General features: G+C 49.4%; 1 protein-coding gene across 3 annotated transcripts in view; it reads right to left on the bottom strand.

The window, feature by feature from the left end:
* Positions 1-1,461: 1,461 nt before the first annotated feature.
* Positions 1,462-21,575, bottom strand: part of dhx15 (DEAH (Asp-Glu-Ala-His) box helicase 15) — a 22,133-nt gene continuing 2,019 nt past the window's right edge. For all 3 annotated transcript variants that reach the window (XM_035519738.1, XM_035519737.1, XM_035519736.1), the window contains 13 exons: positions 21,002-21,335; positions 19,842-20,035; positions 19,569-19,728; positions 18,046-18,264; positions 13,832-13,999; positions 7,554-7,640; positions 7,145-7,294; positions 6,425-6,533; positions 5,031-5,222; positions 3,868-3,990; positions 3,291-3,481; positions 2,125-2,294; positions 1,462-1,767 (listed from right to left, as the gene is read on the bottom strand). In XM_035519738.1, the coding sequence (XP_035375631.1) occupies positions 1,650-1,767; positions 2,125-2,294; positions 3,291-3,481; positions 3,868-3,990; positions 5,031-5,222; positions 6,425-6,533; positions 7,145-7,294; positions 7,554-7,640; positions 13,832-13,999; positions 18,046-18,264; positions 19,569-19,728; positions 19,842-20,035; positions 21,002-21,335 (2,215 nt within the window). In that variant the 3' untranslated portion in view covers positions 1,462-1,649. The remainder of the gene's footprint in view (positions 1,768-2,124; positions 2,295-3,290; positions 3,482-3,867; positions 3,991-5,030; positions 5,223-6,424; positions 6,534-7,144; positions 7,295-7,553; positions 7,641-13,831; positions 14,000-18,045; positions 18,265-19,568; positions 19,729-19,841; positions 20,036-21,001; positions 21,336-21,575) is intronic.

Genomic DNA, 21,575 nt, shown 5'->3' with positions numbered 1-21,575 from the left:
TAAAAAAAGAATTCTAAGAATACCCAAAATGAAAGCGGAACAAGTCAGGGCATTTAGTAAACACTGGCATCATATGTGCCGGTTAGAGTTAGGAACGTCGCATATTAAGCATAAATGTCTACAGGGAGGAAACAGGAGAGTTCTTTAAGCAGTCAAGAGTCGATTCAAACCAACGCTTTCATGTAAGTCAAAAGCAAAGACAAATGCTAAAAGACTACCATAATGAATATGACCACCCAAAGCAGTTTTCATCCGCGTTGGGGGGGCTCCCTTAAGCACAGGGCTCAGTTCCCTAGTCAAAATCGCTGCATGGCTCCAGTAGACCTTGGCTGACCCAAGCCTGAAGGAGCAACTCTTTAAGGACCCTCACTTCACAGATGTCCTGCTGCCCAATTCCTGGTGGTTTCACGCTCTGGCTAACTCATTTGGGGAGCTGACCCAGAGAATGAAGAGGCTTTTCAAGACTCTTCACAACAGGGTGGCACCAACTTTCTTGAGCAGACACAATTACATCCACTCTACTTTTTCAAGGATCTTACATGACAAATCAGGAAAGTTATCTATCGGCAATTGTGACAGACTCTGCAACAGAGAGAAAGGGATCCAGGCCTAACACAAAAGCTGAGCGATGTCTTTGTCACATCATTTTGTGTCATAACACAAATGAAAGGAAAAGGAAGATTAACTTCAATCTAGGGTGTGCATGAAGGAATTAGTTTCAAAGGAGCTTGCACAGCCCCAGAGCTATTGTTCATGAGAGTTGACCACTGAGGAATTTCCTTTTTAGTTCCAAAAGTTAATTAACCTCACCACTATGGAATGCATCTCTTCCAATCTTCTGCTAAAAATAACAAAAATTGATCAGTGGCTTTGTGGATGTTCCTGGAACTCTACACAAGTCCATTCACTATTTGCTTGCCCTTTAACTGTACATGGTAAATGCGCTTAAAACATACACTGACATGCAAACTCAGGCATCGTACCTGAAACAGCTTTAGTTGGAAAGCCATACCGACTATCAGGCCAACATTTGACAATACATTTAACATGAAATAGTTACCGGACTAAAAGCATTAGTGACTAACACATGGTTGACTGTTTTCACATTAATCTGGCTTAGAAAAACACAGAGGCCTGACCAACATACTGAGCAGTTGCTGCACAAAACCATACTGACAGGTGACCCACAGCTGATATCAACTGTTTTATTGAATTCAAAGCTTTTTTAACAGAATAAACAAGGACTTGTCTACTCAGTTACATATCAGTAAAAGTTCACAATGTCTATAAGGAATGTCAACATCCACATGAACGATCATGCATGAAGATGGCCGATGACTGGATGCCCGTTGAGCATTCGCTCCCGACTGAACCGATCCTTCGCGTCGACACTGACCACAATATTTTATCGAAGGTGACCAAAAAAAAAAAAAAAAAAAAAAAAAAAAGTTGTGGGAGCAACAGAGAAAACAACATTTTATAAAAATAATCTTAACATTAAACTGAAACAGAAAAGAAAAAAAATATATATATAAATGGCAACCTAATGTTGGAAGGATGAGAATGTACAACTTCCAGAGTTCAGAAAAGAAACCCCCCAGTGAGCTGAGGGTGTCCTTTTCATACTGTCCTTAAGCCGACCAGGGCGTTTAGTATTGAGAGTATTCCTTGGTTTGGAGTTTTGCGATAATGCGCTCCAGCTGCCTCTTGGCTTCACACTGTGGGAAGTTGCTCATCTCATAGTACTGTGGAGCGATTTTAACCAGCCTGGAAGAAATAAGAGGGACATACAAGGACTCAAGTCACATCTGTTCCATTAAACATATTTTTGGCTTTTCTTCCTAACTTATCGCCGTTTTCCTTCTAAAAGGTTTGTATACTGTTCATCACCGTCGACCAATATCCACAGTACTGGAAATAACTAAACAACAAGTATAATCTAAGTAAACTATACTAGCACATGCATGTTAAATGTCAGATCAGCTTCAATACCGGGCAAGTATTACTCATGCAACTCCAGTCCTTCACACAGAGTAAGCGAAAAACAAACGTACACTGCACAAAAACACATGGCCTGTATTTGCACAAAGGCACAGAAGCGCAAGGTGGAGATTTTTAGCTTACCATTCAGGTTTGATGTCAGTGCAGGTGCGGATGTAGTTCTTGGTGGTCAGCACAAACTCGTTGTAGAGCACCCACTCAGGCTTATGGTCCAGCACAGTGGAGGGATGCAGCTGGACCACCTGGTTGTCCTTCACCGTCAAATAGTGTCCTGTACGCTCCAGGTGGGCCACCTGATAACACCCCCACACGCAAATTAGCAAATAAATCTCTCACACACACGCACACTTTGTTTCTCCAACCACTTAAACATGCGGCGTACGAACGTGGAGATTAACTTGGGCAATCAGTCTTAATAAAATCCCACAGCAAACAGAGACGGCAACAGCGGAACCCTGCTGTAATTCGTACACGAAGGTGCAAATTTGTCTCGCCAGTAAAGGTTAATGTTGACAAATATTTTGATATTGGACTAATTCAACTAGTAAGGTCGCTTGTTTTGGGCGACCCCAGAAACGGCATTTCTTTTCACCGAGCTGGCCAGAATTGGGCTTGAATCATCATGTACGTAAACGGTCACTCTTTGGACAAGAGCTGTCCGTTACAATGGCAAACTTGAGTGACGGGGCTCGCATGAGGGTTTAAAAAGGTAATAATTATGAGCAAAAAGTCCTCAACTTGGGAAAAATGGGCATAAAGTATAAAATCATGCATCGTCATAGTATAAATGTATGCTCAATAATTATTTACCAATTAACCCTACTAAGCTGACAGCCACACTCCTCGGTGACCATGCCTTGGCAACTCTTTCACAGGTTCCTTTGAGCAAATACATACTATTTAGGCTTTTATGCTATTTCACTATTCAGAGTGAATGCGCCTCCGTTTATTGAGACCCTTAAGGCCATAGTAGCACGGCTCTACATTCATGTGTCAACAGGTTACCTTCAAGCCACCGAATAGAAAAAGAAAAGAAAAGTCACCACCACCACCCTGCCTTATTTCCACATTATTCCAGCGGCACTCTGACGGAACCCTACCAGCATCGTCAGCATCCTCTGAGTAAGAGCACTGTTCGGCCAGCTAACTCAGGGCCTGCAGTGCCTCTCACCATTAAAGCCCTTCCAAATCAGGCATCAACTACGGAAGCAGCAAAGACAGACCGGCGCTGCCCGTCCAATCCCTGTTAGGCACGCGGCTGAACACCCCCCCCGCGGACCTGCTCCCACCTGCATGAAGAAGCCAGTGACGAGGGCGCGGCGGATGTTGATGTAGTAGTCGCGGCTGGTGAACTCCGTGCTGCGGCGCGGCAGGTTGAAGCGGTCCATGATGCGCGACAGCTGCTGCCGCACGTTATCGGCCGACATTAGCGAGCGATAGTTCACAAAGTTGTCGTAGCACCACTGCACCGACTCGTGGTCTGCAAGGGAAGCGCAGGCGAGGGGGAGGAGAAAGGGAGCGTTTCACGTGAGTGTTTTCCAACGCGGGTCTTTCTGAAGTGGCCTAAAAGATCTGAAGCATTGTTGTCAAAATAATGTGTTATCTGACAAACACATCTAGTTTTTTCCATAAAGCAATTATTTAAAACAGACAGTCTCCCGAGATATGGCTCTTTGCTTGAGAACATTAATTAATTTATCAATCTATCATGGTGACAGCAACAAAGTGAACATGATTAATTAACACGAGAAAACTAAGGAAACTGGGTGACATTACACCCATACTGCATGCATAGGGTTTCACTGAACAATAGGATTTAGTGAAAACGTCAAGGCATGCGTGTGTGCACGTGTGAGAAGTACTTACTCTGTTTGAAGGCATGGTAAACATTGAGCAGGGTGAGGTGGTCCCCATCGATGTGGGCGAACCTCATCTTGGCCTCGTCGGCCGCCTTCTTGGCCTCGGTGGGGCGTACGAAGCACTGCGGGACTAAACAAGGTTGGTATGGGCCCCAACACAGCCGCCCATACGGATGAGTCAAGCGTTCACCCAAACAGGACACAAGGCCTAGTTCAGAGGCTAGAGCACGGCACAGGGTATGCTACACCAAGAGGAGGGGAGGGGTGGGGGTACGCGCAGCCTTCCGTTTGCCTTTAGCGCGGGGTCGATCCAAGGGGGCGCACTGGGGCAGTAAGGTACATCTTCCTTCGGCTCAGGAGCCGTCCCAATCGGTGCCAGCTAGCAGGAGGGGGCGCCGATTTCGACAAAGACTAGACTGAATCGATTGAACTTCGTCTCTTCCAGTATAGTCAGCAAGGGGTGTGCCCAGAGACCTCCTTAAATTAGGCATAATCTCCTACAATGATTTAATTAAATAGACAAATCTTAAGTGCTTATTTGGATAAGTCATCGAGTTATGCTCAGACGGGCGCGCTGACTGTTCGTATAACGCTGGCATACCCGCGGCCCGCAATGCTGGCCGAGCGACAGAGTGGGTCTCACCTGAAGACTTTTCTTCCGGTTCCGCCCTTACTCCCCCCACCCCACCCCCAACCCCTCCACTTAACACACTGAATTCACCTCCACAGGCTTGTCCGGACATGCTCACCGCGCAGCTACTGCAGCTTCGCAGAGATCAACTGGCACTGTTTGCAAGCAGTTCTTTTAACTGGATTCAGAGGGCTGACCACATGGACCAGCAGGGCACATGTGCCCATGCTTGCATTCAGAGGTTTTAAAATCATCGTTATTGCATTCAAGAGGCAAATGTCTACGGTTTCGTTTAGAAACCAGTCTCTGGTACGGAGACTACGGACTGCAGCTGGCCGCAAAAGGGCTCCGCTGCTAAGCCTCTTCCAAACATCAGCACGCCACAGGGCTCACGCAGTGTACATTTACGATTTACGTTCGGTTGTCCGAAAGAGATGGAGGCCACAAAGCCACGAGGTGTTGCAGCCACCGCGTCAAACGCACATCCACACCTACTGCGCGCTACGGCAAACCGGGCAGCGGTGGTGCGTGCGCATTACCTGATAGCATGGCCGTGATGGAGAGCACCTCGTTGGAGCAGTTGAAGTCGCAACTGGCAATGACCATCTTGGCCAGCTGTGGGTCCAGGGGGAACTCGGCCATCATGGAGCCCAGCTCCGTCAGGTCTCCGTCGTCGTTCAGCGCTGCCAGGTAATTTAACAGCTCCAGAGCTCGCATCAGGGTCTCAGGAGCTGGGGAGGTGGAGGAAATGTACAAGACACCACCACCTTGGTCAGTTTTAAGAACAGAGATAAAATAAACTGGGAGAAACCAGAACGAAGCTTCTTGACTTTTCTGGCAAGCAGCAGCAACATCCGAACCTGACCAGTAAAACACAATTAGGAGGGGAACCCTGCAGTTAATGCATCAACACGGGTCACACGTTGCTTGAGCGGGCCGTGCTCTCATGCACACGCGCCACAAAATTCAATTATTGACCTTTGGCTGCGGAGAGGCAGGGCCTAACAACCGGCTGCATGTTAAGTGAAAATTAGCTTCGCCTTGGGCTTTGAGGGGGCTACTCAACAAGCGAGCCCCCCACCCTTCAATCAGCCAAGAAAAACCTGGGTTTCACCGAGGGCGGGCGGTGTTAGTTGGGTACGAAGGTGTTGTATTGATCGCGTGTATCCGGTGTGCCCACTCTGCCCTGCCGCGTACCTGGCGACGATGTGGCGCGTGCTGGCTCGAGTCGCACTTCGGGACAAAACTCGAGGGTAGGAAGGCGTGCAATGAAGCCGGCTGGAAAACGTAATCTATGCCACACGCCCTCGTCGGCAACGCGCTACTGACTGCTACAGCGCAGGAGGCGCGGCTATGTTAAACCGAGGCCGAGAGAGAGAGAGAGAGAGACAGACAAAAGTGCATTAAAGAAAGGGGCGAGCATTCAAATGTCACCAGGCAAACGGTTCGCGCCGACTTCATCTAGCAGTACAAAAATCCCACCGCTGTTTTCGATCCGGGCGGGCGCAGGCGTGCGCTCGGCTGCCAAGGGGAACCCATCGTTTCACCGAACAAAAAAAAACGGTGCCAGCGGACTGGCAAACACCGTCTGCGGGATGAAATGAAAGAGGCGCTGGGACTTGTGCATTTAGGACTTCCGTTGGAGGTGGACTTCGATTTCAATAGAAACACAATAATACACCCATGCAGCTGACCTTCACAGGCTGAGCACCACTGAGAGAAAACTTATCAGAGGCTCACCAGAGGGAGGACTGAGGGAGGGGAGCGGACGCAGGAGAAAGTGCTGCTGCACTTTACTTTCTAAGAGGAGGCCAGCATGACTGACTCGATTTCAATATGTTCAAATGCAATCCAAAATGTTGGCAGGAAGTGGTTTCGGAGTGTTTGTAATGGTTTTTTTTTTTTTTGGGGGGGGGGGGGGGGCTTTCCGTACCTGGTGGGTCCATGAAGTCAAAGTGCACCAGGTCATCGATACCTAGCTTCTTCAGCTGTAACACCACAGAGCCCAAGTTGGACCTCAGAATCTCAGGATACGTGTTATCCTGTCAGAAGAGAGAGAGATAAAGACTTAAAATACGACAATCACAATACAATACACAGAACAATCATCCTCCTTATAAGAACATCTGTTCACGTGGTCATTTGTCCAGACCCATCTGATTTTAGGTCAGATTTGTTCTTCATTAAAAAAAAAAAAACAAACAAACAAAAAAAAAACACACAACCAGCCCACCCACGTGCTAGTGGCATGATCAAAGACTTGAGATAAAGCAGTGTCAGGGCCATTAGGTCTTTACAATACGTTACGGGTTTAAAACTGACCGTCACAGACATCAAATGATAGGATTGCTATTTTTTCCACTGGGACCTTGATGTTCTCCCATCATTCATAAATTCACATAGCAAAAACCTCTGCAGTAGTTTTAGTACTAAGAGGATATGCTACGCACTAAAACCAGCAAACCCATTCCTCCAGGAGCAGTATAACCACCAAATGGAAACGGTGCCATCAGATACGCAAAGGCTGGTAAATCTTGTAGTAGTTTCAGCTCTTAATTATAACCATGCAACCTCATTTCCACACAAGCACAATGTTGTGCGTGGGTAGGCACTCATGGTATCTGTGTGGAGACACGCACTCGCACGTCCTCACCTGCATCTCTGTCTTGTATGCCTTCTCCGTGTACAGGCGGAAGCACTTCCCGGGGCGCGTCCGGCCAGCACGGCCTGCCCTCTGCTGGGCCGACGCTTTGCTGATGGCGGTCACCAGCAGCGACTCCACCCTGATGCGCGGGTTATACACCTGTGAGGAGGAGAACGGGGCGGGTGAGCACACCAGACGGATCGGCGGACAGTCGGGCTGGCGCGGCGGGGCCGTCGTTCAGGCGGCGCGCATGACAGGAGCAGTGGGGCTGGGGAAATGTCATCGGAATAACTAAGCAGCCGTCCGGCGGGGGCCGCTGTCAGGGCCCTGCCGCCGGGCTTATCTGGGGATTTCGCAGTCAAGAGAGGCAGATGATGGGCCCAGATTAGATGAGAAGTGGGCAGGGCTGGGAGCTAACCTTTTGCTTGGCAAAGCCAGGATCAATTACGAACACCACGCCGTCAATGGTCAGCGATGTCTCGGCGATGTTTGTGGACACCACGACCTGTGAAAGCAGAACACAGACGAGGCTTGGGTCAGGCAAGCAGCACGGCTGCGGTGAAAAACGCAACATTTGTTAGAAGCAACCTGGGTGTTGGTGGTCAGCTGCAGAACAAGATGGATGTAAACAGTGGATTTGATAAAAAAAAAAAAAATTACACACTTCACTCACTAGCAATAATTGGTGACTGTAGCCAATTACCGTTCACAAATGATAGACTGAGACAAGTCTGCCATGCTGCCTCACTCGCTACATCAACCTCTACACTTCCTGTATGCATATAATAATTTTTCAAGCAACCACGAGCATCCATATCGTCAGTGACGGGGCATTTTGGCAGAGAACAAAAAGTGCTATGTGATGGATGGCACTACAGCTTAAACGCAAGAACAACAAAGCAAAGCACTACAGAGCACAGGGGTGCCCTCACATCTACAAGTGTTGTTGAAACGGGGGGGGGGGGGGGGGGGGGGGGGTAATAAGGCCCCAAAAACAAGTACCGACACTCACCCCACAGAACACGTATACATTCAAAACACCGCACATGGACTCAGGAACCATAGCACATTTTATGCATATACGCACATACGCAAATACACTATTGGAAAGCCTCACCTTGCAGAGACCTCCTGGAACACATATCTTACAGGTGCATCTTACATCATACAGCCCATACATCTACAGATCTTTTGGCCTGCTTCCATACGCAGTAGGTAACCCTCGGGCATTCATCACCACCCAGATTCTGACCACAGAACCACTGCTGACCGGATATGGGAGAACAGTCTCACCGCAGCAGTCACTCGGGCATGGTGGTGCTACCGTGGTGGCCGATGTGCTGGTACAGGTGTGTCAAGCAGGCGACCTCTGTGTTGCTGGGGTTTTCACACCTGTAAATTGACTGCTGGGTTGAGAGTCCAAAATGTCCAGTCAGCGCCACCGGTCCTGTGGTCCGACAATGACCACTGACCAAGACAGGAGAATGGCTATCAAGTTGTGCATGGCAACATATGAAGACTAGTCTGCACACCCACCAGGGGTTTGTAATAAATAAGCACTTCAGATCAAGTGTGTCGTGATTGTATTTGTGCAGGGGGGACATGGGGCGGGGCATTCCCTCCAGCTGGTGCTGCCAGTCTCCCACCGATCTCCAATATTCATACCACATCGATCTGCCTCGCTCGCTCGGGTCGAGCGGCGGCTGGAGACCACTGCAGCCTTTGAAGCGCCGCGGCGACAAAGCTTCTGTTCCTTGTGGGAAGGGGAGGGGGGCCTCCAAGCACAGGCCAGAGGTGGTGGGGATCTGAGCGGTAAACTTGAGCCTGAGAGAAAAGCGCTGTTACGTCAGACAAATATAGCAGTGCAGAGGTAGATGATTCACCCGCCCCGAGGATCTTCGCCACTCGCGCGCGCATCATGATGCAGCAAAAGAAAGGAGGGCAAATTAAAGTCCGTCACTGCATGGCGGAGGGGGGCTTCTGCGCTCCAAAAACAGTCACGTACCTCGTTAAATAAGGGTGGGAAGGGGAAGGATGATTTGAAGAGACCGGTTGGAGGCATGAAAGGCTGCAGATCTTAATGCGAAGCTAAACGCTGCTTCGTTTTCCTGGCGATTGCGGGAGAGCTGCGTGGCAGAGCCTGGAAGCGGGGCGGAGGGTTCGAGGGATCAGTTGTCGGGTTCGCACACAGCTGATCAAAGCATCTGAGCTGGGGGGGGGGGGGCGGCGACACGACATTTCTTTTCTCGCACGTTAAAAGGGAGCATACAGGCACAAGGAAAAGACTGGAGGAGCGGGGGGTTGGGGTGGGGGGGTAGGCGCGGTTGGGCTGGGAAGACGGGGTAGCGCAAGGACGCCCGCGCAGAGCGTTCACCCCCCCAGATCCTTTTCCATTACAATTATCCCCTAAAGCAAGCCCGTCTATGAGAAATGACAGGTGAATGGGGGCAGAGACAACAAAAGAGTCACATCACCCTATGGGTCTCTCCGTCGGCGTTTACACAAACACGGGGGAGGGGACAGAGGCGAGCAGAGAAGGAGGAGGAGGAGGAGAGTGGCAGCTCCTGGCATGTAAGCTCCACCCCGCTGGTGGATGCTGCCGTTATGCAAAAGGGGCCGTCAGACTGCGAGAAGTGCCGTCGCACGACACACTGCGGCATACGTCGCTTGGACTCGGCGCGCAAATCTGGCCTAGCGAAAGGGTGGAGTCCAGGGCACTTATGAACCTGGCACACACAACGAAGAGCACGAACTTTTTGTCTGCTCAGAAATCTGCAGCGATGCAAAAAAAAGAAAAAAAAAAGAAAAAAAAAAAAACTTGTTTAAAGTCACACTTCCTAAGTTCTGGACCTATTTTTGAGTTTGGCCTTGGCTAGTGGTGCAGACAAAGAAGTGCTTACACCGAGGACAAGCTGGCCATCTCAGGAATTCAGTCTTCTCTGCCGGGTGAAGGCCTAAGCCTTCGAGATGTTTAAATCCTACCTTTTAAGAGTGGATTTCACTCCAGCCAGAGAACGTCTGACTTTTCAGTTATTAATGCACCCATCTCCTACACCCAGCCCATCCCAAACCGATGCAGCCTTGACCTCATGTAATTCAGCTACTGAAAAGAATCATCTGGCTATATATTCATGGAGAGGCTGGCCGAGCTCGCTGAGGGGGGAGGAAAACAAAAAAAAAAAAAAAAAAGAAAAAGGCCCATCTGGCCACCGGAGGCAGTGGACCATGACCTGAGGCAACAGAGCGCACTCAGCACGGACCGCCCAATGACAGAAGGTTCTGGAGCATTCCGTCGGCTGGACAGGAGAAAAGCCTGGCGATGTTCATGATTGTTTTACAGTCTTTGAAGACCATCTGGAAAGCACGCACCTTAAAATATTCCAGGAGGGGGAATCATGGAAATTACCTAAAGGTGGGTGCATCGGCTCAAATTGCATGGCAAAGGCACTGAATGCATTACACCTCCAGAGCCACACTTATTGACCCATAAGGTCTAGAGAAATTGCATCTTCACAGATTCAATGATCCACATGCAAAAGGTCCGGAACAAATGTCCCTGGCTGAGTGCAGGAGGCCAGGAAGGGCAATAGCTCACCTGAATGAGTCCAATCGAAATTTCCCAAAAATCCTCCAGACCAGCTCCTGTGCCGCCCTGCCCCCACCCCACCCAGCCACATGAAAAGCACTTTAAGACAAAGTAATTTGGTGACACCAGGTCCATTTTCACCCAGAAAGCAGGAATCCCAGAGCGCTAGGGAGCAGGCAGGAACCAAACTGGGAGGCAGAGCCATAAATTAAAAGGAGATTAAAATCAGGAAGCTCTCAAAAGACAAATAACAGAGAGCTCAAGCAGATGCCTTAAAAGGTGAGACTCCAGGACTTCCAGTGACTTTTCATGCATGTGGCTCAACACAAATGCCCCACCTGCCCGTCTCCCACCGGCCCAATACACTGGCTCCATTCCCCACCTGAATGGTACATAAACAATCTTGAATGTAATGACAAGGAATCTTAACCTTAACAGGACCTGAGCACATTAGATCACAGCATGGAGGTTTCAACGTGTCTAAGCCTGTTGTGGCTACTCCTTGCATCACCACTTGTTTTCCGTATGAATAAACAGCTGTATACATTTACGCCTCCTTCCGAGGTCACGCAGCCACTGCACTTTAAGGGGAGTCACTGTTCAGCCGTAACACAAACCACCACGACACCCTTCCGCTGCTACTGTTCAACACGTGGACGCATTTCACGAGACCTCAACGTGAGGCATTACAACGAGGAACAGGCGACATTGCCTCCATGAGTGATCTTCATGCTAGCCATCACACTAGCAATACTTAACCCGAAGCAAGAGAAACCAGCACAGAGATTTTGGTGGGTCTAAATTTAGGGTTACCGACTGATGGAAATGAAATAAAGAGATACCTACATACATAAATGTTTCAGCATTGCAGTGTTATCCTTATAGCGAATAAAACTGTTTCAAATGTATATAAGCAATATTGCCAGATCAATACATTTCAAGCTTATTATAGGATGACATACATAAATGTGCTCATATATTTTTAAGAGTCTCGATATTAAATTGCTTAAGTGGGAGTACATGTGGGGTAGGCCCCTGACAAAAACACCAGTCCTCTGCTTCATCAGTTATATTTTGGTGGTCGCCCCTCGCACCACTGAGAAAACAGCCTGCTCATAATCACATATACATTGGGGGGAGCTCCCATCAATTGCATTGATTGTGTTTTGGCTCCATAAGGAAAACCAGTCAAAAATAGCCATGGCTGGCTCCAATCTGTCTGTGCCAGCACTGAACTAAACAGCCTATTCACCACTAATATCATTACAGCATCATAGCAGCAAGTTACTTCAGGGTTATTAACCATTAAGAGGAGCAGAGACTCTGCCAAACTGGAGCCATCCTTCACCAGCGTCGCTGGGGAAAGTGCCACACTGACGAATTAAACCCGATTTAGCGCTGCAGCCGTGCTGCTCGTACTGGGCTAAAGAGCGCTACCGTGATGATCGCAAATACGCGGCTGGGCTTGGAGGCGACAGATAACTTGATGTTTGAAATCAGCATGTGTGGCAGGCACCCTTGTCTCTGTCCTTTAACTCCCCAATTACCTTTCCTTACACTTCAGTTGGTGACATTTCCCCAGACCCCCCCCCCCATATAATACCACCTTTCTAATAGTCACAAAAGTTCACATGCGGCGGCTTGGAATTGCCTTCGATGGTGATCGAGGCCGAGAGATTTGGGCATTGCTGCATGAAGCAGTGCCACAAAAATCGCCTTGTGGCACCACGGCCTGTCCGGTTCCCCATGTAACAGACAATATTTACACCCTGTCCATCGAGCTCACCAAAGGGGGGGGGGGGGGGGGGGCTCATTTGCATTGTGGGTAATGCATGCCAGAGGGTCTGACAAGATGACATTTAACAAGGTAATTTGAACTCATCTCTATGCAACTGCAGTCACCCGGGGACGGACAAGGTGGGATGCAGAAAAATAATACCCGCACACCATGAGGCTGGTCAGACTCCAAAAAAAGAGGGAAAGAGAAAAAGAAAGAAATCACCAGGGCGTAGGTGGAGCTGCTGTCATTTCAAAGCCCGACTTGAGGACCCGAGGCTGAGCATGGCTTACGACTGAGTGAATTCCACAACACAAGCCCTCCCCACTACTGCCCAACATTTTATTGGCAGGGGGTCCACTCCCCTTCCTTCTCAGTCAGGAGGTAGACAGTTGGGATCCCACGGGCCCCAGTGAGAGCATGTGTGTGTGTTTCAAGTCAACATTCCTTTGAACAGCCTGACCAAACACTGGCTTTGAACTTTTAAAGCAGCCAGGACCCTGGCTTAAAGTGGCAAGATCACACCCACGCAAATTCCTGTGTTCCTGTGCCTCTTTAAACCCTGAAGTGGCCGGGAGAGATGAAATGATGACCCAATGCTGGACGTGTGTCGGAGGGGGGGGGGTCCTTAGGCGGAGCCCACCATAGCCACACCATCACAAGAAAGAACAGCCATAGCGGAATGAATGCCGCTGCTACATGCTGGAGCCGGGACCAGGAGGAATGTTCGGAGCAGAGGAGATGGCGGCACGGACCACACTTCTATAAGCTCCATAATATCTGGGGGGGGGGGCTGGGGGAAGAAGACGTCTGCAAATTTATAGGCAATTATTAAACTCGCATTCTATTAGGTCTTTGGCTGGCAGTAGTGAAGTCCAGGTGGGTCCACTCTGTAGCCTGCAGGAGCAAGAGGGAGCAGGACGACATACGGAGGGCAGGAGACGCTTACTGTCCACACCATCGCCATAAAACCGACATCTTCCCGACAAATATGGGCCGAGGAAGCGGACCAAACGGGTGGGAGAGGACACGGGGGGGGCCATGAAAGCCATTGACTGCACTAATCCATCCAGTGGTGAAGAAATCACGAGCGAGACTCTGCCTGTAATTTAGGTACGGGGAGTGTGTGCGGACAAAGGCAGCATATGTCGTGAGTCGCTGCTGCACCGATGCTTGGGGAGTGGGTTGATGGGAGAAAGAATTCCAAAGCTGCCCGCCACCCACTGTCCTGCCCATTCCTGTCGCGTCAGCTCGTATTCCACCACCACCACCGACCATCACCACCACCACCACCCACCTCCACCCACGAATGTGAGGGCTGGCGCCTGCCTACCTTCCTGCCGATGGCACCGCTGGGCTTCCGGGGCGGCGGCGGTTCGAAGATCCTCTGCTGCTGCTGGGGCGGGAGCGTGGAGTAAAGCGGGATGATCTTTATGTCCCCCACCTCAGGGCCCAGGTCATCAATCTCCCGCTTGATTCGCTTGCAGGCCTCGTCGATCTCCTGCAAAGGCAGAGAGGGCCGCAGTTTAGCGCGCGGCCGGCGGACGAGTTGCGCGTTGTTGGTCATAAAAGCGCAGTAATAACGGCAATAAATAAACCACAGGCCTGCCTTTAGCGTGACAGCAGCATCATATGTCCTTGCTCATTAAGTTTCCCCAGCGCCATGTCCTGTTTGGCCCAGTTACCCGGGCCAGCGGCCGATTTCTGGATCAGTCCCCCACTAATCTTGACTTCAGCCTTCCCATGCAAATCACATTAAGTGTCCCTGTACCCCGTCCTACGGGCGCTGGAGAAGCCCCGGCGCCCCACGTCCAACTGTGACGCGGCTGGGAAAATTGAACCCGCGAGAGCCTCTCGGGCGCCTTCCGCCAGCATGGTGGATCGTTACTCCAGGTGGCAGTGTAACGGGGGCAACGCGAAATGAACGCCGAGCTGAGGCGTAACCAGAAGCAAAATCACAAAGGATCAGTTAAGTGTGGCTGAACACCACAAACGTGGTGGGGCTTGCACACAGGGGACACGCACCTCACCAACCACTGCCAAAATATATGACAGTTGACACAGGGAATTAGACATACAACAGGGCTAAGCAGCGCTTAGTGCTTATAAAGCACCGCAGTTGCATTTCCAGCGCGTATAAAACAGCGGCATGGGCGGGGAGGCGCGACCAGACAGCGCTGCGCTTGGTAATATCAGTACAAATTAATTTATGTGCTACTGCAGGTAAATGGGGGGGGGTGGGCAACAATATTAATAACCGCCGAGTCCAAACAGATCAGCTCTGTTGAAACGCACAAGTGGGAAACGCACTCTTAATGATCGGTCAGCCATTTGCAATGCAGCAGTGTCCAATCCCAATTTCGCATATCCATTCCCAATCATTAGGGCATCTCAGTTCAAGCAAAAATATAGTTTTAGACATAAAGAAAGACATGACCTTATAAGGTATTAAAAAGCTCATTTTCTTCTAGCTGGAGCACCGCCTTATGATAATGCAAAGAACATTGCCACTGGGTGAAGACTATTGCCTATGCACTAGCACCATCCACAGGATAAAGCTTGCAGTGCACTCAATTCCACCCGACCAAACGGCAGTCATGTGCCCGAAAAATGGCCGAACACAAACTTCTGCTCAGGTTCCCACTGCAGCAGACTGTGGCGGCGGTTTAATACCGCCGTGGCGAATTATGGGGATCTATGTTGTAATATTACACAAAGACTACCCTGCCACAATAGGGCCATTCACCTCCCTTGCGCTGAAAGATAGGGGCCGAGGAGTCATTTCTGAGGATTACGTGAAAGAAGCCGGGAATAATTATTCATTCATGTTGGGTGGCATATTAAAAAAGGTGCTCGCCATCTGAACGGCCCGGGCTTGCGCGTGTGCAGCCGGTGTGGCCGGGCCACATGCACATGGCCACTCCGGAGGGGACGGCGCGCGCGCACATGCGTTGACGCCAGCAGCTATGTGCCTCTTAATCAAAGCCCTGCCACAACTGGAGCGGGACAGGGTAAATGCGAATGGATTGATCAAATTAACAGATGTATTAATAGCCCGTCAGCCCTCTAGATGCGGCAGCTGTCAGGAGGGCCAGCCTCCGCGCTGCCAAAGCACTAGCGGGGGGTTAGGATGGGAGCCCATGCCCAGGCGAGAGTGCCTGCACCTGGGGCAGGGCGCCAGCGCTGGAGGGCCCGCCCACCCGCTTCACGCAGCGGCCTCTGTGCACCATTCTCCAAACACTCTTTTTAATCTACATACTACAGATGCAAATGAGCTGGAACAGATGCATGCGCGAGGAATAATCTTCAGCTGGTCAGGGAGCGGTATGAGCCGCTGCAGTTGTTCAAATAACAATTTCATCTTGCAGGAGCTTGTTTAAGATGCAGCAAATAGATAAACACATCTGGCATAAATACAGCAGCATCGCAATCCCTTCATAAGAAAGTATCTCAAACTTTAAATAATTAAAAGGTCTCAAGACACAGGAAGTGGTGATTTTTAAAATTTTTTTTAAATACTACACAAATATTAAGCAGCACAAATATAAACCTGGAAAAATACGCCACAGCCGAGAGCTGGAACCAAGACTCTCGCCTACTAAACCGCAATGCGTAAAGATTCAAATCCAAACGCCAAACGTTAACCAAGCCAATTTAAACTAGACCACTTACGTGGTTAGAAAGGAGGGGGGTTTCTGGGTGGATAAACTACAGCTCCATTATCGGTGGCCATTAAAGATTCACAAGAACCCACAGGCGCAGTGAGGGTGGCCATGTGAACAGACCCAGCACCCTCCGACTCCATCCCTAATTAAAAGCATGTTAACAAGTGAACGAGGGTGATGCTGTAGCCACTGCCCAGCTTCTCTGAGAGAGAGAGAGAGAGAGAGAGAGAGAGAGAGAGAGAGAGAGAGAGACAGACACACACCGTACCCTCAAGACTTATAGCACAGGACGTGAACACTCTCAAACAAACTCATACTAAACCAACATATTTGATACAACCAGCATGAATGTAAATATTTATCATTGGACTGAAAGTCACTGCCCAAATAGTACTTTATTTAGTAATGCAAAAGCATGACAATAAATTCACTCATTTTTGGTCTCGTTTTCTTTCGAGCTAGTGAAATGCATGCTCAGTTAAGCCTGGGTTACTGATTTGGCCAGTCAAAACCATCCCACTTCAGGGCCCTGAACTCGTGTGTCCTCCAGTGTGCATCAGTGTCCTAGTGCAAGGTGAAGCCCCATTCAGAGAACTGTAGTTATTTGGCTGCATCTGAAGAGTTAAGATGCTTCTGAACACGTAAATGAGACACCAAGCTGGCCTTTCTGGTCTTAAGGCTTGCCAGTGGTTTAGCATCTCATGGTAAACCCTTTGAAAATGTGTTGCTGTATGCCTGTGCATTGTTTTTTTTTTTCAGATCTGAAAATACATAGTTGTTATTGACCTGTTTTACTTTATGACCTATTCTCACAGCATAGCCAACAGCTGATGTGGCTATTGTTCTGGTGATGACACAGATGGACTTATCCTCGTTTTACCGGACTGGTATATCCAGCATTACGGACATATCTTTCAATACGAAGAAGCAAAGCAAACAACATCAGACACTACAAGCCAATGCCAGAACTAGAAGCACCACCAGTCAGTCATGCTCTTTATTCATAGCAGCCAAACTTTCAATTAATTATGGTCCATTGATATGGGGACACTGTACAGAAAGGGTGTGACTCCTATGTTCGATTTGGGTATGTGTATGTTTACTGGAGTTGCTATTCTTTATAGCCACTGTTTCTCAACCACCATGCAAAAAGACAAAAACTGTCTGTCCAATTACTCACAGACTACACCATATAGAAGAATGAATACATGCAGCTCTCTCCCTCGCTCGCTCTCTCTCTCTCACACACACACTGCTGAGCCTTCATCTGTGACCATATTTATCATTCTGGGCAGGAACCTAACCCCCCTCCCCACTTCCAGTTGGGTGGGCACCAGTTGCAAGAAAGGGAAAATAACAAATGACTTAATTTCAGGGCTGAATCTGGGTCACACTCTGCCATCACACCCAAGCCCTTTACTCAAGCCCCAAACCCAGCTGCGGCCACTGCTGTTATCAATCTAAGCATTGATCTGCTCACCTCTGTGGGATGTGGGACTGTGCTGAAGGTGAATTTGCTAAAAATCTTTTTAAATGTTTGTGCTTGCGAGTCATTTTTAATGCTCTTAGGTGATTAAAAGGGGTTTGACTAAAGCGACGCAACAAGTGAAATTCATTTAAGCGGAATCTTGATGACCTGACAGGTGCTTCACAACCATTCCCTAGACATCTTTAAACCTTTCATTCTGAGGGATTTATGGCACCAGATCAAGCCAAAATGCATTGTTGTAGCTTTCGTAGCGTTTAATCACGACTTTGAGCTGCTTCTGTATGCCACATAACTCGCACATCATCAGCTGAGGTTTTAGTCGGCAAATTCATTGACGCTGCGCACCGTGCGAGCTCTATGGTACCAGACACCATCGGTCAAGCCTGCCCTTACCTCCTGCCCTGTGAGGAAGAGCAGAACGTCACCCTCATCCTCCTCGCACATGTGGATCTGGATGACCGTCCGGATGGCCGCCTCCAGGTAGTCGCGCTCCGGCTCCGGCGTGTAGAAGATCTCCACGGGGTGCGTTCGGCCAGGGATGGTGAGCAGGGGGCAGCTGTCGAAGTAAATCTGGAACTTCCCAGCGTCCAGTGTGGCGCTCATGACTATAACCTGCGGCGGAGAAAGGTGGGGGCAGAGGGGGAGAATGATGGTGCAGCGGGTTTTTTTTTTTTTTTTTACTTCCCGGTTCCGTGACGCGCTGTCCCTGGAGCCCACCCCATCCAAATGCATTAGGACTGTGACGGAGGAAAATAGAGCATGCTGCTTTCGGGGCGAGACGCTCCGTGGAGTGGGCCAGCACCTTTTGGCGCGGCGTGGCAGCGTAATTGCTCTTAATCAAGGCAAATTAAGCTTCAAATTCAGATGGGGACACTGAGGCCACTGGATCATTTGGAGTGACCTAGACCTCATTTAACAGTCTCTGAGCATGTGTATGACCTTTGATTCAATCCCAACAACAAGTAGTCATTATCCATCTGCTTTATGAGGATTGGGTCCGGCATATTCCGCACATAAAAAGCGAATGGCGTTGGGATGGGGCAACTAAGCAGAAAAACATGACTAGCCTCTCCTTGCTCCTTGGAATGTTTTGACTGCATAGGAGCAGGAGAGACTCATCATAAGGAAAGGGGGGGGGGGTGTTGTGTTTAAACAGAGAAAAGCAGCAGCAGGGCTGGGGACATGCTCACTAAAGTACACACGACTGCAGCTTTTAGAAAGGGCGGGGGGTTGTCAAGGCATGTGAATTTCAGGAACAATCCACACGTTTCCTGCTACAAAGCGCCACTAAAGCACAGGCAAGCAACTGACCCAGGCAAAGCGCCCCATTTTGGTCCGGCTTACTATCTCCAATCTACAAATGGATTAATTTGTCTTTAACATACCACACCTAACAGATCAGCTACAGCAAGATCCATCTATTCATTTTTGGTAATGTTCACTGAGATAAATATAATTGCTCTTAAGTTAATTAATTTGAATTCAATTAACTTTGCCAAGACTACTAAATAACAAATTCTCTAAGTACAATAAACCATTTGCATAAAAGAAGGAGAAGACAGAAGGTGAATAGAACAGTTCTATAGCACATAATGTCCGTGAGTGCGACACATCACCCCGTATCAGTCTCCTATGATGTGGAACGCCAGGAGAATCGCATATCAGCACTCGCCTGGTCAAAGCAGTTTCCAAGGAAATGACTTCCAATAATGTTACAGGGTTCAGGTGACATGATCACATTACAGCACCCCATTGGAAAATTGGACACTTTGCAGTCCCGCACTGAGCCAGACAAATGGAGCTGTGCCTTCCTGCCACTCCGACGGGAAGCATAATTGAGCTGAACTGTACAAACTGACAGTGACTGTGACACGTGGCGGCGGGGAGGGGGCCGTTTAAAGGGCCTGCACGCGCACCTTCAGGTCCATTCTCTGGCGGACGACTTCTTTAAGGACACCCATCAAAATGTCTGTGGCCAGTGTGCGCTCGTGAGCCTCGTCCAGGATGATGACTCCGTATCGTTCCAGCAGGGGGTCATTCATGGCCTCGCGGAGCAGCATACCATCGGTCATGTACCTGCGCATGCAAAGGCTTATTAGGCCTCTCCCGCAGAAGAGCCGCTGCGAAGCACTCGGCTCGCAGAGGACAGGAAACGCGCCGCGCCTGTATGCGGCTGAGCGCCGACTCACTTGAGGATGGTCTTTGCCGAGCTGCAGTCCTCAAATCTGATGGAGTAGCCCACTTCCTGGCCCAGCATGACGTCCATCTCGTCGGCCACCCTCTGGGCCACGCTCATGGCTGCCACTCTCCGCGGCTGAGTGCAGGCTACGCCCCGCTTGGGCCCTGGCAGAGACCGCACCATGTCCACGCACCACTGAGGGATCTGCAGGGACAACATGCAGAAGCCAGACAAAACACGATTGGTATGGACTTCGCATTTCAGCAGTTGGGTTGCATGAGCCTTAGTGTGGCAGTCGGAGGGAAAGGGAGGGAGGAAGGAAGAAAAAAAAAAAAAAGAAAAAAAAAAGAGAATGTCCATCCCTCCATCCCCCCCCCCAGCTGTGAAGATGAAATCAAGATACTCTGCTAGGGTTGCCATGTCAACTCACTAGGGCTCACACCTGGATTTTTAGATACCATTAAGACCTTCAAAGAGGTCTCAACTTAGAAAGTATTCTTTCACGGCAGGAATACAGCATACTGTGTACTTCCCTACCCATGTTGGTAAATCCAGTATTGGGATGATGGTCACCGCAAACCTGCAGACATGTTATGACCATGTTTCTGGAGTAATCATTTACAAACATGATGAAAATAATCCCTTTTACTTTGAGAGATTTTCCCCTGAAAAAGTTAAATCTGTCTGACCAGTCATTCAAGTTTAGTAGCAACAGATTAATAATGAACAGGTCAATTAAAGCAAGGCTCTGAAGCCCCAGTGATGTGCCTCATGTAACAGATATGAAATGTCTAAGAGAGAGCCCAATCTAATCAAACTAAAAGCACAGTGCTCAGTCCAGTGCATGTTGGGGTATATGCTACCAAAGCCCATCATCCTACCAGAGTTGGAAAAAAACTTTTGTCCACCTGTCACTGCAGCTGGTGGATTCCAAAATCCATCAGCCACTGCTTTTCAGGTTCTTCTTATAAGCAGCAGTGTATAAGCACATGTCAAAAATAGTACAAGATGTACCATGGTCAACCTCTTTAGTCCCAACCCTGCAGTGTACAGCCAAACCCTTCTACCAGTGGCTAGACAAAACCCACCAAGGTTCTGTTTGCCAGGTCTGTCCCAAACAGGTGGGGAGACAGAACGCAACCCCAGCAGCCAACTGCGTGCCTAACGAACCTGTGTGGTCTTCCCGGAGCCGGTCTCCCCCACCAGTACGAAGCTCTGGTTGCGGGTGATGATGTCGGTGAAGCGTTCCTTGTACTCCCAGACCGGCAGCAGCAGCCGCTTCTTGAGGATCTCGTAGTAGCGTGGCGTGTGCGGCAGGTTGGTGAAGGGGTTGACCTGCTGGTGCACGACCGCCTGCTTAAGCGGGGGCATGCCGCTGCCAGGCGCCATGCTGGAGTTCAGTATGGCGGCCTTGCTCTCCCGCTCGCGCTCCCTGTCGCGCTCCCGGTCCCGATCTCTGTCCCGGTCTTTCGACCGCTCATCCCGGTCTCTTTCGCGGTCTTTTCTGTGGGAGGGCGAGATCGAAAAGATGGGTTTGAATTAGGAGTGGCTGCAAATTAATGAGCTGCTTGGACCACCAGGAATGAAACTGGGTAAGGAGCTTTACGCTGCAGCAGCTGTGATCCCCGAGACCAGTTACACGGGTTGGCCAAGAGCTGTGTGCAGCATACATTAATGTAAGATTGTACACCACAAGGTACATCGTTCACTTTCTTCAGGTTAAACCACTGTGCTATAACACTGA

The sequence above is a fragment of the Electrophorus electricus genome, chromosome 19 (assembly GCF_013358815.1).
Source record: "Electrophorus electricus isolate fEleEle1 chromosome 19, fEleEle1.pri, whole genome shotgun sequence".
In the NCBI taxonomy this organism is placed as follows: domain Eukaryota; kingdom Metazoa; phylum Chordata; class Actinopteri; order Gymnotiformes; family Gymnotidae; genus Electrophorus; species Electrophorus electricus.
The sequence above is the reverse complement of the archived record's forward strand: the minus strand, read 5'-3'. Positions and strand labels throughout refer to the sequence as shown.